Source organism: Salarias fasciatus, chromosome 23 (assembly GCF_902148845.1).
Source record: "Salarias fasciatus chromosome 23, fSalaFa1.1, whole genome shotgun sequence".
NCBI classification, from domain to species: domain Eukaryota; kingdom Metazoa; phylum Chordata; class Actinopteri; order Blenniiformes; family Blenniidae; genus Salarias; species Salarias fasciatus.
In genome coordinates, this window is record NC_043766.1 from 22,412,722 (window position 1) to 22,429,552 (window position 16,831).

At 40.6% G+C, this 16,831-nt stretch overlaps 1 protein-coding gene across 1 annotated transcript in view; it reads left to right on the forward strand.

Annotated features, from left to right (window-relative positions):
* The window catches only part of polrmt (polymerase (RNA) mitochondrial (DNA directed)), a 53,571-nt gene that overhangs the window by 28,640 nt on the left and 8,100 nt on the right, over positions 1 to 16,831 (forward strand). The window contains exons 16-19 of the mRNA XM_030083557.1: positions 9,524 to 9,576; positions 13,793 to 13,891; positions 14,500 to 14,572; positions 16,249 to 16,340. Coding sequence (XP_029939417.1) covers positions 9,524 to 9,576; positions 13,793 to 13,891; positions 14,500 to 14,572; positions 16,249 to 16,340 — 317 coding nt within the window. The remainder of the gene's footprint in view (positions 1 to 9,523; positions 9,577 to 13,792; positions 13,892 to 14,499; positions 14,573 to 16,248; positions 16,341 to 16,831) is intronic.

The window sequence follows — 16,831 nt, forward strand, 5'->3', positions numbered from 1 at the left end:
CCAAAGGCATCATAGAAGACCAGATCAATAGGATCAGAAAATGTTGGCAAACCCAAAGCATCTCCTCATTTTGGAAGAAGCTGTCATAAATTCTCTTGTTAATAATAAAAAAAAAAAAGGTACAATTTTAGTTTTTAATCTGTTGATTGTGAAAAGTGGCATTTTATTTCTGCTTTCTTAATGCAGTTCCCTTCATATGAGATAACTTGCTGTTAAACTGATACTGTGTTCACAGTATTTTTGTCTGGACTTTACTGCGCTACCTACGGTACTGGATTTTCTTTCAGTTTAATATGCAGGACAGCAGTTGACACTGAGCTTTGAGCACTGGTTGCTGTGCAGATGATATGTCTCTTCTCGGCTTCCCGGCTCGCTGTGGAGTGCACAGCTGATGGTGTATTGTGATTGCAGTGAGTGGCTGAACTGTAATGGAGCTCAGCAACATAGTTGAGTGGCCGGTCACTATGGAGATCCTGATAGTAACACGTCTTAGAGATAGGGTGCCTGTGGGCCAGCACGTCTGCAGATAACACGGCTGAGTGCGTGTGTACACAAAAATTAAATCAGTGTATATTTGAAGGGTGACTAACTATGGAAAGGCTTGTTTGACCTGTAAAAATCCTCAAATTTATTATTGAGGTGAATGGGATCGATGGACTTGTCGTGTTGGTCAATAACAATCAGACAGCAAGTTCCTTGGCTGCCTCGCATGCCTGATGCTCCAGCCTGACATCAAGCATAAGGATGTCTTGAAGGGGGAGCGCCACCCCATAAGCAGGTGCAGGAGAGTGAGGGTAGCAGATGGCAGGTCCCCTGAGGGGGCCTCTCTCGCTTTCTCTCCTCGATCTCTCTTGCTCTCCCTGTTGATGTGGTGGGGTTGATGTAATGAGTTTTTAGCTTACATTTCACAGATAACTTCTTTTTATCCCCTGTAATAATTCCCTAATCCATTTGCATCATTGGACAACAAAGATGAAATGAACTTGCAGAAAGGTCACCTTCTCCCTGCATAGCTGGATTAAATTCAATCTCCCAGCCTCCTCTCTGCCTCTTAAATCCAAGGCCACTGTGTTTCTCGGGGTCATTAATAATTAGACTCTAGATACAATAGGAAGCTGAAGTGCGATGCATAGTAGGAAAACCAGTGAGTCAGGAGGAATGAGATGTGTGTATGCACAACAGACTGGAGCGAGCCCGCACGCGTGTGCGAATCCTAGCAGTTTTGTTTGTTGGCTCTTTTCAGTGTACACACAGAGAAGGGGATACAAATGCTGACCTCAGTAATCAGGGATTTTCCATGGTTGATGGAAGGTGAGGAAATTATAGCGGGATAGAGTAGCTGAATGGAGCATGAACATACATCAGGGAGCTTCCTAACAGGATTGGGAGATGCTAATCGGATCAGAGGTCACTCTGGCTCAGATTCCCTGTTTATTTTTTATTCCCTCTCTCAGGCAGAGCTACAGTAAAATCTCGCTCTCAGTGGACAGCTACACGGGGGAATCATCAGCTGGATTGGCTGGATTCGTGACTTCATAGTGCGACTAAAAGCTCGTGATCTAACGTCCTATGAGTTGAAAGAGTCCCGTTTCTTTGGATTTTGTGATGCTATTTTGGGACAAACAGGTACAGTGCTTTTAAGTAGAAGAGGAAATAGTAAAGTACAGCAGATGGGAATGCTTGTGTGAAACCCAGTCATTCAGAAAACAATAATTACACCTAGTGTGTTACAGGGCCTGAAAGTTAATAGGTGGAAATTAAAGCTTTGACGACACCTCTCACCAGTCCTGGATACATCATGAGCTAGTGAGTTTCTGGGCAGTCGCATGTGAATGTCCACCTTCAATCTTGCACTAAAGTGAGACTTAAGCTTGTTGTTGGTCATTTAATCACTTTTCCCTCCTCCGTCACCTTGATGTTGATCTTGCAAGCGATGGCGTCACACATTAAAACAATCCTGACGCAGCTTTGCCACCAAATTAAGGTTGATTTCAATGACAGTGACTTATTTTGTCGATAATAGAACAGTGAGGTCCAGTCAAGCGAGGACCAGCTGCTAACTACAAGCTTTACTGTGAAATTACCACAAAGTCTGCCGTTCAACCCAATCTTAAAACTTGATGTAAAGAAAACAAATGTTCTATATGTGTTTTTCAACTGTAGATTGCCTTCCACTGTCGAATGGGATGAGATGCTGTTTTTCTTCATCTGATTTTGAAAGACATTGATTTGGGATGTTTTGTCCACCCAGCTGGTGAAGTCACTTGGAAGAATATATCAGGTCAGGAGGAATTCATCTGCAGTAAAAATTCAGACGATGGGGATCCTGTGTGAATCGACGTGTCTTTCCCCGACAGAGTTCGTTGTAAATAAAAAGTCACCGAGTTTTTGAATTTTCTTTAACATATTTTGGTTGTCTATATTAGCCTAGTAAAGCTGAATCTGAATTTTGTCCAAAGTTGAAGCAAATTAACCCACTAAACTATGGTATCACTGAAAATTATGCCTTGGGTTCACAGGTTCATGACTTACAGTGTATACAGCAGTGAGATTAACTTGTTTCCATTGCATCGTAGATATTGTTTAATGACTACACTGGTATTTCTGCTCTATACTTGATAAAACATTTTGTTTAGTGAGAAGTGGCTGTGTGCCAAGCATAGGCCACATCTCTACATACTCATATCAAATCAAATCACACTTTTTTGTCATTTGGCTGTGCCAGCAAAATGGGAAAATTCTTCTCCTGGATTTCACAGAGAAAAAAGAGAGCACTTATGTCACATAAAAAAGAACAATTTCATCAGCTATTAAAGGTGCATTAAGGAGTGTTTCAACTTTAAAAATACTTATTTTCCACTATAAATATGTTACAAATATTCAATGATGTGTACAATGTGCCCTGACATATTCATTGTAAGTATTGCCAACAGCGTTAAATTGTCACTTGAAAGTTGCAGTGCCGGTCCGGCACCAGAATTTTTTTGCTGAGAATTTGAGAGAATGTGACGTAATGCGCGCTCCCGCTGGCCTGATATCCTTAGGTTTCATTTTGTTTGCCATTACTCCGCCAGATGCTTAGCGAGCAACAACTGAGCAGTATTGAGGATGGATCTTCCAGAAAGTAAGAAAAGACCGGCTTCTAGCACTGCCACAACTCCAGCTCAGACCCCAGCAGGCAAAAGAAACTCAAATTTTACTCGAGCGCTATTAAAAGAGCGAGGAAGGAGATCCACTCTTCTGTGCACGTACATGGACGCAAGCCACAGGCACGAGTGTTTCACTAAGCTGCAGTTACGTCCAAGGCCTGCAGGGGCCGTTGTTTTGCATAAAACGTGCAAACTCCTTAATGCACCTTTAATATAGCTTGTTAAGCATATATGTCAAGTATAACTTGTTAAACGTGACAGTATTACTTTTAAAGCCACCAGCTGTTTTCGTAGCACCATTTTTCCAAGAATTACTACAAGTCAGGATGGTCTTCAGACTTGCCAGCATGAGCCCAAAAACACATACTGCAGCAATTGAAGTTCTTACTCGTCTGCTCGTCTTAATGATGAGCCGAAATCTGCCTTTACTCACCCAAAAAAATATATATGGATGAGTAGTAACTAGATTTCAGCTGAAACTGGAAATAACTGAGGTTTGTATTTGGAGTGCCAATGTGAAAAATATAGATTTTTGTGAATATGGAAAAAAAAAAAATCATATCATGGTTGCTATTGTGCCATAACATCCACCTCTGTGACAATAGTTTTATTTTATTTTGTTTTGTTTTGTTTTGTTTTGTTTTGTTTTGTTTTGTTTTGTTTTGTTTTATTTTATTTTATTATCTGTTCTTGGTCTTTTTCCAGTTTAGTTCTCCTGCAATGTCAGTTTTAAAATAGCACTTGCTTGAAATATTGAACTTCTAGTTTCACTCCCATGAAGCTATCTTGATGAACAACTGGCCTGCTTCATTGATCCCACTTTCTTTTGCATCACAGTGGAGTTAAGTTGAGCCTGTATAGCCAGAGAACCGAGTATCTTTAAATGCCAGCGTGTTGCCCGCCGTGACTTCTTTTGCTTCCAAGTGGAGGAAAGCCATTCCCAGGGGTAGCATGATGTTTCGTTGAACTTGCACAATCTTGTGGCATTTTGGGGGGAAATAATAAATGCAATATAAGTTTCAAGGACACCCCCTGGAGGGGAAAAAAAAGAGAAAAGAAGAAAGTTTGGAAGAAAGAAGGTCTTGAAAAGGTCATTGAAAGTGTGGCAAGACGGTGGTGTGTATGTGTGACTGTGAGTCTGCAGCTGTATTCATCAGTCTTCATGGGGAGAATGGAGCAGGGCGAGGCCCAGTTGACCCAGAACGGTGGATAGAGGAGGAGTGCTGGGTGTAAAAGAGAGCTGATTTCACTCCAGTGGATATCCTGCTTCTTGTTAACCATCGTGTGATAGATTGGGATTTCCCTCTTGGCATATATGAGGTTACTGATGGGTGTTGCTTCCATGACCATCTGCACTGCAACTCCAGGGTGATTTAGACAGCAGGAGCCTTTTCCCCACAGACACACAGCAGGGCCGGCCAGGGCCTCATTCATCACAGCCTCGGGGTTTTTGCTCAGATCTTGTACGCAGATCTTGTGCATATGCAGTGTATTATAATGAGCTGGGTTACAGTGTTCAGGAGTGTCCTCATTTTCAATGTTTTAGTCCATAACTCATATCAAAAACACCCTCTCTATTTCTTCCAACGTCAACACATTTTACTTGACACTGTCTCCTTTCTCCCCTTCAAAGTTGTCCATTTGCAGAGTGGATGTTAAAAGGGGAAGGGCAGACCCTTTCAGATGTATTTCTAGAGGGGTGATGAATGAGATGGTAGCCATATCACAATGTAACAGGTCTTTATCACGCTGTATTTTTCCTCTGAAGCACTTTGTTGCTAATTGAACAATTCTGTAATTCATCACATAGCAATTGCCAAACAATCAAGTGGAACCACTGCACCGGGTAGCTTGAAGACCCCCTGAAGCTAATAATGTACTCGCCTGTTTAAACACCTGTGACTCTAATTCTTCTATAAAGTGGAGGTTTCTTATTCACAGCACTTCAGAGAAGTACTGTGAATAATTTTCCTTGTCCTCTATCTTAGCTGTATTTGGTTATTAGCCGTACAATGCAATGCAGTATGTTGTATGGCTGAACATTGTTTATTGATATAAATGATTTCATGTATGTAAGATTTCAGTGTCACAAGCAGAATATCTCAAGGACACTGTTATACGATATACTAAACCTTTTCACCATAACACATATCCTTCTCACCTGTTCAGATATCTTGACACCTCGAGGACAGAGTTTCCTTGTTTCTGTACAATCTATCTTAAATATTGTGGTAAATTCCTCCTGGGTTTCTGCCATCCGTTCATCTTCTATACCATTTTACCAAGCTAAGAGTAGCACAAGAAGAACTGGTTGGTCCTGACTGGCTGGAGGCACAGGCAATTTGCAAACACATACAGTTCCACACACCCCCACCTATAGAAGCTCATCCCATAGTTTCCTATCCGATTGTAGATTGAGCAGCGATTACAACACCCATGGTGATCATCTCTGCTGTAAATCTTGTATTCAATTAGGACTCGGGTGGCTGCAATATCTCAGGCTAAGGTTCAGTGATTCTGTCAATATGTCAGTGGACCAATTCCCCAATAGCTCAATATAGATGGAGGTCTCGATGCCCCAGTTTCACCTTTTTGTCAGAGCTGACTTTGCTAAAAATCAATACTCATAATCATTGAAGTTGCACAGTGTTATTCTTGTTGAGTGTGTTTTTCCCCCCCGTCAATGTGTGAAAACATCTCCGTATTGAAACCCACATGACATTTCACTGCTCCCAAAGCCTTCACAGCACCCAAGAGAGCTCAACACATCAACCGTGGGGTGAATGTCGCTTTCCAGGAGGTCGTTACTGACTCGGAGTGGAGCCGGATGGCAACTAGGTAGATTTGCGGGTATATGTGCACTTCAAAAGGACTCAGTGTTCAACCCTGGGAGAAGCAACGAGGATCAAATGACAGGGTTGTGCATTAGCACCAAACGTGTGATTATTCAAGGGTCATAAGGCAGTCAGTCATGCTGTGGTGTCCTGCACTCGTCGTCGCAGGAGGCATTTGTATTATGCAGAACAGCTTCATTTAAAGATCCTATAAAAAGCCATTTTTAAAATTAGCCCGCTGCAGTATAAAGTAAGCCAGTAACTGTATTAGTCCATTTTCTTTCTGCTAAAGCAATCCATTTTCACAATGACCAATGGAAACACAGCCTTATTCTTATTCTAATTCTTATTCTGATGCAATTGAGAAAAAAATTAATTTGTTTTAAAATTACAGTAGAATTTTTCTATTTTTCTACCGTACTTGTTTTTTTTTTATTTGATTCTCTTTCCTGATTCAGTTCTACTAACTCCATAATTAACTCCATTAATTATTTAGAACAAACAATTTACAAGAGATTTTCCATTCCATCACATTATTGTAGATTGATCTAAATGTGAAATAATGATGTATAATGACAATAAAAGCCTCTTGATCATTTGCAGTACGGACAAATGGAAAAGCTTACAGTGCTCTGAATGCAGTGTCTTTGAAATGGCTGCATCAGTGAAAAAGGAACATATGTTCAGACTAAACAACTGAGTCACTTTGGAGATATTAGTGCAGCGGTTCTCAACCTTTGAGAACAATTCTTTAATTCTTGACATGTACCCTCGAACCAGGGCAAAACATTTCTGATTGAAAAAAGAGATTTTTTTTTAATTTTTTTTTTAATTTGCTGCTATTTTTAGAAGAAAAATGGTGAATCTTACGTACGTCCTGGCATACCTTCAAGTACCCCCAGGGGTACGCATACCCTCATCAGAGAACTCCTGCATTAGTGTACTCTCAACAGCGAACAAAGTAAGCGCAATAATTTTAGTGATTTATTTGACGAGGACCAGGTTGTCGATTACTTGCTATATTGTTTTCGTGAGAATAGTGCTTTCCCATCAGGAAGGGAAAGCGGGTCTCCACCAACACTGTTTACAGTGGAGGTGGGGAGCTGCTGACCTCGATGGAGATATAATCAGATGGCACAGTGCAGCGAGCCGTCCACCTGTCTTTTGGACGGCTTATTTTTGCAAGACGCCCTAAAAATTCACAGACGGCTTGCCCAAAGCCATCCAAAATATCTGTATTGCGATCTCTTACCTTATCACTGTCTAATTTGGGTTAAAACCATCTTTTCTCACCAATATTACCACAAAAATCCATGTTTATTCTTCACTTCTGGTTGTAATGAGCAATATGATTGGCCACGTGGTACCCGCCCTTCTAAAATGGCCTCTGATTCACTCATTTTTCTTTGATATTTGATTTAAAAAAAAAAAAAAAAAAACACCACCAATCAGGTACCTTAAGTCTCTTTATGTGCAGAAACTGTCTTCGTTTGACACATCTTTGCAAGATGGCATCGTGGTGTGGGACAGTGCCTCTTGACTGGCGGACCGAGGTGCTGGTTTCCGTTTATGACAAGTGAAAAGGAGGACCGCAGGATGTGCTCCAACTCTAGGGGGATCACATTCCTCAGCCTCCCTGGGAAAGTCTACTCCAGAGTACTGGAGAAGAGAATTCAACTGATATCAACCTCAGATCCAGGAGGAACAATGTGATTTTTGTCCTGATTGTGGAAAACTGGACCAGCTCTAGACCCTCCATAGGGTGCTCAAGGGTGTATGGGAGTTCGCCCGATCACGCCACGAGTTTTGTGGACTTGGAGAAGGCGTTGGACCACGTCTCTCGTGTTACCTTATGGGGGGTGCTTCAGACATTCGGAGTCCGAGGTCCTTTTTTGAGTTCCGTCCAGTCTGTGTATGACCGAAGTAGGAGTCTGGTCCACATTGCCGGCAGTAAGTAGGACCTGTTCCCGGTGCATGTTGAACTCCGGCAGGGCTGCCGTTTATGTCACCGGTGCTATTCGTAATTTTTATGGACAGAATTTCTTGGTGCAGCCAGGGTCCGAAGGGGGTCCAGTTCTGGAACCACAGGATTTCATGTCTGCTTCTTGTAGGCGATGTAGTCCTGTTGGCTTCATTGAACCTGGACCTGCGGCGTGCACTGGAGCGGTTTGCAGTGTCTGTAGTGATGCAGTCATATCGGTCTCTCATGGAGAAGAGGGAGCTGAGCCGAAAGGCAAAGTTCTCGATTTCCTGGTCGGTCTGCGTTCCTACCCTCACCTATGATCATGAGCTCTGGGTCAGCTGGCCCGGGAACGCCTCGGTACAGTGGTTCCAGAGGTTACTGTGAATGTTGTCTCATGCACAGATCTTGTGAACAGATTTACCTTCAGCTTTTAATACAGAATAGCCTGCTTTTTAAGTCAACAATAAACAACCGTCAAAAAACTGTTAATTTAATTAAATATCAGTTGTTTTCAGTAAAGCTGTATTTGGATTAGTCTTTTATTGGAAAAAGTTGAACATTTAAATGTCTTTAGTCTGGCATGTTAGTGGACAGTCTGTAAAAGACAAAAAGCAAAAGAACACTGTTGGGATTTTGCTCAACTATCATTGTAATGCACTGTGAAGAGACTCAAGGTCTCCTTAAATGAAACAGGTGTTTATTTGAAAGCATGAATAATCACCTAGCCAGATCATGTTTCATCTGTGGAATTTCCCTCATGCTTTCAGGCAGATGTTGTAAAATGCTGCCAACAGTAACAAATAGCTGCTCAAGTCTATATATTTCTAAATATTTGTTATTGATTTTTTTTCAGCACATAAACTACAATCAAACACTCTGAATTCATACAAATCCCAAAATATAAAAGAAAATGTAGCACCATCCAAAATAAAGTGGCTTAATGTAGCTGAAGGCTGTCTTTGCACCAAAGAAAAACCTCCCCTGCAATCTGGGGGTAAGCGCCTCAGAAAGGCTGGTCATGTTCTCTCCAACAGACTGTCATCCTCTTTCATGTCAGCAGTGAGTATATCTAAGGGTAAAAATTTGTAAGTTTCTTGGTACCATTTTGTAACAGTGGGAGGTTTGTCACTTATTCACCGCTTTAAAATAAATCTCCCAGCCAGAAACGGATGTTTGTCACATAGTTTGAAATAACAGCTGCTCACAGATAATGTTTTGAAGGAAAGCCTAATTTGAAGAGACCTGAATCCTTTGTAACTTGATGTGACAAAATTTTACACGTTTCCTGTGCTACATTGCTCCAAAGGCTTGAGATCAAACAACAACAGAAAGAGTGAACGCATGTCTCTACACCCCGGTCACATTTTATGCAAGAGATTTCTGGTTCTCCATTTTATTTAGGAGATATGGTGTTGTGTTGGATCTATGGAATATCTTGTGTTGGGTTTCTCTTCTTCAGCTTTTCCAATGATTTGTCTGTTTTATTGTTGTTGACTTTTCTTTCTTTTTTTTTTTTTCATCAGGCAGACTTGATGGATGCGATTAACCATTTCCTTTGTTTTGTTTTGTCTCTGTAGCTGAAGAGCACCATGCAGCACATAAACCTGCAGATCACCCATGACACTAAAGAGTAAGTCTCCCTGCCACTGACATATTTCTCTCCGTTTTCCTCTTTTCTCATCTGAACCACAGCTTTTGTTTTTGGGCCTCATTGACCTTATTTTATTTTTTTATAATGTTGACCAACAACCAGGACAAAGGAAAGTTGGTGACAATAATGTGAACTTGCAGAGGTTTTTTTATCGGCTTTTCCTTGACAACATGTTTTGTATTTAGACAACTTGACAAGTCCCCGGTTCACTTCTGGATCACTTCAGGCTGTTATGACACTGCCGCTAACACAGAAGCATTGTCTCTGGTGGATACACTGACTAATTGCTCCTTCACACTCAGAGTAGACTTGTCTAGAAGTGCAGTGATGCCATCAGAAGAGTTTGAAAGTATAGTTTAAACCAGGGGTCGGCAATTAGATTTGGCAGCGGGCCACTTTTTTTTTTGGGCACTTGAATCGCGGGCCGCGCATGCATCCGCAGACCGCAGACAGGGGTGGGGGGGGTGGAATCCATTGGCGGCGACGGAGGCATGCACCCGCAGACCCGGGCGGAGAACCGTCAATTTGGGGTGCGTGCGTCCGCTCCAGGGCCCGGGCCGGGGTAATGCGTGCTTGCGTTCGTGTGCGCACGTGTTGGAATCCTCTCGAGGGCTGGATTGGACGGTTCGGCGGGCCACATTCGGCCCGCGGGCCGCTAATTGCCGACCACTGGTTTAAACCATTCAGACTGAGAATTTGTGAATATAAAGTTACTTCACTTCAGTTTAGTTTTATTAATTCAGTTGTTATGCCAATCTCAACATAGTCACCTTCTTACACTTTTGCAAAAGAAAAAAAAGCATGATGCTAAAGGATAGATGATTGGGATGAAAACAGTCGTTTTCAACATTAGGAAACCTCTGAAGAGCCAGTGTCAGACACAGCACCTTTGATCTCAACTTGTTAGAGTCAGGGGATTGTAAGAGAGAGCAACAAACGAACAAGCACACAGTGGACGGCAAGCTCATCCAAACACTGGGAAGTGGATGGTTGATGAAGCAGATCACAAACTTCTGTTTCTACTGTGAGATACAGAGAAAGGGAGACGAAAGGAGATGCCACTGACACAGAGAAAAGACTGCTATTGATATAATGGTAATATATGGACAACGGTGTCTCAGCCGTCCAGATCTATAAACCTAACTGGAACGTGGTTCAGGGTGAAATGAGCCATCTCCAACTGAAGGCTTTATGAATGCATGTTATAATAAAATGGGATTTACAGGCCACAGAATCTGTGATTTACAGATTTTTTACCTTGAAAAGCCAGTTTTAAGATTACAATTTTGATATGAGCCCTTTAAGAAATATGTAGAGTGTACTTTAATGAATGGAATTATAGTAATACTGAAGCAACTCATCTTAATTAATTGGGTTTAATGAAGAGAAACCTGCTTGGTAAATCATACACACATATTATGTCTTTGTGGGTTGCTGAGCAGAATTTAAATAACATGCTGACCCAGGAGTAGCAAATATGCATCGGTGATGAAGAGAACCTTCAGCTGCTATGGAACGCGAGTGTAAAAATCAACAGAATCCATATTATAATATTAATTTTAGAAAGGTGAGATAATGTAGAGATTAAAACACGTGAAGAGACAGAGGTGAGTACAGATTACGAAGGGACAGAATGAGGGACTGCTGGAAAATCAAATAATGAGGGAGCGAAAGCACAGGAGACACAGATGACAAAGACTGACAGTCGTTCTCCTTGATCTGACATCTACAGTACATCACGGATCTATCTCAGACAGAGTGATGGTCGAAGGAAGTCATTGTTGAGAGGCGGGAGAGAGTTATGAATGAAATGTGAGTTTTGCTGACAAAGAAAGTATCTTTTACTGACACTGTGAACCAAAATTGACACAATTGCAACTTTTGCCCCTTTTTCATTACACACAGACACATACTATCGGGAGCAGAATTGAATCTGCTTCAATTAAAATTCCTGGAAAAAAAATAATTGATCCAAGTTTGGAAGCAAGGTCCAAGACAGGAATAGTGACTTATTTTTTCTAGTTACTTCATCTTGAGGGAAGAAGTACTGATTGTCCAGGCCACCAAATTGTTGTGTAAAACACATTACATGTAAAGTCTCACCCCTAAATATGAAGCTGTATCACACATTTTGATTCTTTTGTGGTATTTAGTGAGCCCTACAGCCTGCTTGATTGCTCCATAGGGATTAAAATTATGCTTGAGAGAGCTGTGGATAGTAACCCCTAGAGCAGTGACTCTGCACCTTCCAGTTTGTCAGGCCTATGGGATTTGAACACACCGTGTTTGTTTTGTGATTGTGTGGTTAGGTGTTGGACAAAGAAAAGAATAAAAAATGACTGACAGTCATTTTTAATGCACCGATGGCTGAATGCACTTGCAAATGATTTTCCATGAATTTTTGCTTTTGCTCATCTGAAGCCCAGAACAGCCGAAATAAAAGCAGTCTGATGAAAGTGTAACATTTTCAAGCCAAAAATAAAAAGGACTGAAGGAAAGTGAGACTGACAGACTGGCGTGGTGTGTGCCTGTGTGTGTTTTTGTTTTAGCTCGAGGTTTGGCTCGAGCTCTCTCTGCTCTCTCTGCATTCCCATTAGAAGAGCATTCTGGTCTGTGGCGGCCCAAAGGATTTGAATGGCACAGGCTCGGGGTAATGAGAACATGGGGGATAAAGATTGGCAGGATGCTTTTTTTCACTGCAGGTTTTATCATCAGTAGCAGCAGCAACATTCATATTGCCCTCATGCCATTTGTTTTGTATCTTAAATATGTGTATGCTTTCATATTGAGCATTGTTTACAAAGCCTTGAGCCAGGGTGTCCCCTGGGGGTTATGTAGTGCAGAAAAATATTGATGTTGAAATCTATCTGAACAAAGAGGCTTTTTCCACTCAAATTGATCTATGAATTAATGTTGAAATGTCACAGCGGTGATGAGTTTCAGGACTGAGTATATCCACCGTGTAACTAATATTCTGTGACTATGTCAGTTCGCCTGTTTAAATGAGGAAAGTACTTTTATCCCTGAGTCTGGGTTACAAAACAACTTTAGTATTTAAGTTACTGTTGTTGTTTACTACATAATTGCCAAAATGTCCACTTCTGCAAGGCACAAGGAGAAAACAGCTGTAATCAACAACCACGATCTCTGTTTCTCAAATCGTTTTGGCAAAACCCCCATCGTAGCCTAATCATCCATTTAGACCCACATTACTGTGCCTCAGAGGCTTTGAAGGAACAGGAAGACACCCAACAACCACAATCAAAAGTGCTGCATTTCCCCTCAGCTTAACTGTGCATATGATCATGCCTCATATTGAGACCAGTACAATAGTTTTTCACTACATAAATAAATTGAGTTGAATTTGAATGTAACCCATGGGCACATGAATGTACAGAGGTACCATGTATAAAGGTTGTGTGTTGGATTGTGGGAAAAAAATGAAGTGTGTGAAACAAAAATGTGTAATTGCACTGTCTTTTGCATCAGAGAATTACAAATTCATACCCCTTTCCCACAGAAGCTAGCGGGTCGACCCATGTAATCGGCACTTGACACTTTCCTTAGGCTCCTGTCTTGCTAGTCAGACAGGTGTGAGTATTTCAAAGTCATTCTCAATTTCAGGGACTCTAATTACATACAATATATTTTATTAAGGGTCCGTTTTTAATAATTAACCTCCAGTTTTACTAAGAATATATTCCATAATGTTTTTTAATGAAGCCATTTAAATTAGGTTAGCAGTAGTTTTGTGTGATATGACAGCGCCAAATTACTTATTAAATTAATTAAATTTAAAAAGTAGACGCTATTAATACATGTGCAGAGAATTGCTGTGAACAGACACAACATTGTGCATTTATCTGTATCCATATTTTATTCATAGATGTACTGTAATATCATTAAAACAGCGTAACTGTACAGCAGTTTTCATGCAAGGCTTATTACACATGCTGTCTTGCAAGTGCAGCAAAAACCCAAACAATAATCGAAATATAAGATTGCTAACTGTCTCCCTGGGAATTATGAGCACAGTTCATTATGAGGCCGCTTCCGTCTTGTGAGAAGGTTTAGCTGACACAACTCATTATATGAGAAAGCATCAAAGATTAGACGAACCATTGCAGAAAGTACAAAGAGTATTTCATTATATATTAATTTTTGTCTATGCTTGGGCTTTTATGTCTTTTCTCAGGAGACCAGATACAGTCAAACAGAAAAATGCCTTCCCACCGAACTTCATTCACTCTTTGGACTCCACACACATGATGCTGACTGCTCTCCACTGCTACAGGTGTGTTTTCATATTGTGATGGCCAGAGATAGTCTTTTTATATATATATATATATATATATATATATAATTTGGATACCATGTATTATATATATATAATATATATATATATATATATATATATATATATATATATATATATATATATATATATAATTAATAATCTTGCTCCATTTGTTTTTAATAAAGGTAAATGGTCATAACTGCTTAAATATTTTATTGAACAACCAGGATATATATATATATATATATATATATATATATATATATATATATATATATATATATATATATATATATATATATATATATATATATATATATATATATATCCTGGTTGTTCAATAAAATATTTAAGCAGTTATGACCATTTACCTTTTATTAAAAACAAATGGAGCAAGATTATTAAATTGTCCTGGTGACCAGTGCAGTCTCCATAGTGGAACAATAATATGATTACCATTAACATATATAGAGATTCCAGCAGCTATTTTGGTAAAAATGTCCTGGACACTTCATTTACGCTCTCCGTGTCTTTTCTCTCTGGCGGGATTGCTGCACATTAATTCTCATTTTCCTTTCATTTACTCTTCTTTGATGACCTTCCAGTGCTGGTTTGACTTTCGTCTCAGTTCACGACTGTTTCTGGACCCATGCGATCACGGTGGACATCATGAACAAGGTATGACTTTACAGTTGTTTTGTCTTTGATGTTACTTGTCGTGGCTCCTTCACTTTACCTCTCACTGCCCGTTCATTAAAAGTGGCACACAGGATTGAACTCTTCCCGCTCGTTCTTGATTCAGTACTGAAGATTTAGCAATGACAGATGAGTGGTTGTGTGTTTTCAGACGCACCGAGAACTGAGCTTGTGTCACTGATGTTCTTGAGATGGAAGAGTCTATGAAGCTCACACAAGCAAACTTTGTATTGTCAGAGTTTCAGACGTTTACAGACTGCTAGCTGCAGGTAGACCCGCCAGACGAAACAGCAAATGAGTGCCCTCCTCTGCCAGCTGAAACTACCTTTCCAGGCCCAGACTGAGGCGTAGCGCATAATGAAATGGATCCAATTACCATATAAAGCCCCACTTTTCTGTAGATGGAGCATAAGAACACAATTTTATATCTTCACCCAGTCTCAGAGGAGTTTGTACCAATGAAGCAGTTCCCCCTCACATTTATTCACTCGTGTGCTCTCCAGCGTTCTCTTGATATTTCTACGTCTCCCTCGTTACACAGGTAATTGGACACAACAGCAGATGAGAGGTGTTAAATTTCTTAGTCAACACCTGAATATATGAAAAAGCATTATTCTTTAAATGGTCTCTGGTTCGTCCATCGCTCTTCATTCACACATTTTGCATCCTGCCTGCTGCAGACTGCACTTGGTATGAGTGGGCAGAATTATTAGGGAGTGTTGGGGAAATGTAGGGCAGCATGATGATGTAATGGTTAGCAAGAAGGGATGAACATGCTGGTCGACAGGGGGTTCCTGTCTTGAACTTGCATGTTCCACCTGTGCCTGCATGTTGATTTGTTGTTGTTTTTTGCTATTCTGGGTAATCTGTTATTTTTTATTTTTTATTTTAATTTTTTTTTTTTTTTTGTTCTGTTTTTTCCATGGTCCATGAATATGCTCGTTAGGTTAATTGATGACACTACAGTGTACATCGTAGTGAGTAAATGAGTGTGATCATCAGTCTGGTCCTGTGAGGGAGTGGTAACTTATCCAGACTGTGCACCCTTGAACAATTGTCTGTTGGCTTATTCTACAGTCTCTCTTTAGATCATTTTGAGCTGTGTATCGATATTCACTTGAATTTTGCAACAGTTTACAAGGTACTGACTGACAATTTCAAGTACATGATACATCCAGTTGTTGCTGTGTAGTGACAACACTGGGATTGTCATTTCCAGCTTCCCTTGAGGCTCAGTCATACTCCAAAACCAACCACAGTTTGGCACAAATGTTTGCCTGCCAGCTATAAAATGAAGGATTGTAAAGTGTCTCTGAAAATCTGTGAGGTGTGGCACCTGTGAACCTTTCAAAGGCGAGTGAAAAGGTCTAAAAAGTGTCATTTTTGTAATCTGGGACTAATTTTACCACATTTGTGTGGTGTCAGTTGTGATGCTTATCCACCCATTTTTTTGCATTTGCATTTTTATGTTTTCAGAAAACTGTTTTTTAAGCCTGGATAAAGCAAGTACGTTTGCTCAAAGTTTGAGGAATAAAAGATGATTTGTCGAATGTGCAGCTGGAGCAGTGTCCTTTACCTGGTCATTGAGTTTGCCGACCAAGTGTTTGCTAGACCAGAGTAACTCAAAGTCTTTTCTGTCTGCCCTGTCCTCCTGGCAGGTCTGCCGGGAACAGTTTGTTGCCCTGCACAGCCAGCCAATCCTTCAAGAGCTGTCAAACTTCCTGCTACAGAAATACTGCTCTGGACTCCCGTGAGTATATGCACCTGCACATCGGAATACCCCCTGTTGGAAGAACACACAAATCTCAGGTTCAGCACTTTCATATAGTATGTTATGTTTGCAAAATATTATGTAACTCTTACAAATACAGATATTTCTGTGCTTTGTCGGCCCTGTCTGCATTCTGTCCCCGTTCCTTTGTTTGAATTATCCTCACATAACAAACGATTATCGCCACCCATCCCACTCAGTGTTTATGCTTCACTTTGTGATCTTTATGGACTTTTATTGTGCAGACAAAGCTATATAACTCAGCACGCATGCAAGACAGATGTTATAAAATAGAGAATGTACACACACATAGATAGACACATGCTATGTTTCCATGACTTCTGGGGAAATTGCTCTGATTTACATCGATTTTCTCCGTAATCACACTACTCCCTGGCTGAGCCTTTCTTCAACTGGACTCTAGAGTTAAAGCAGTCTTGACCCACTGAGTCACCACTTGTTAGCGTGGA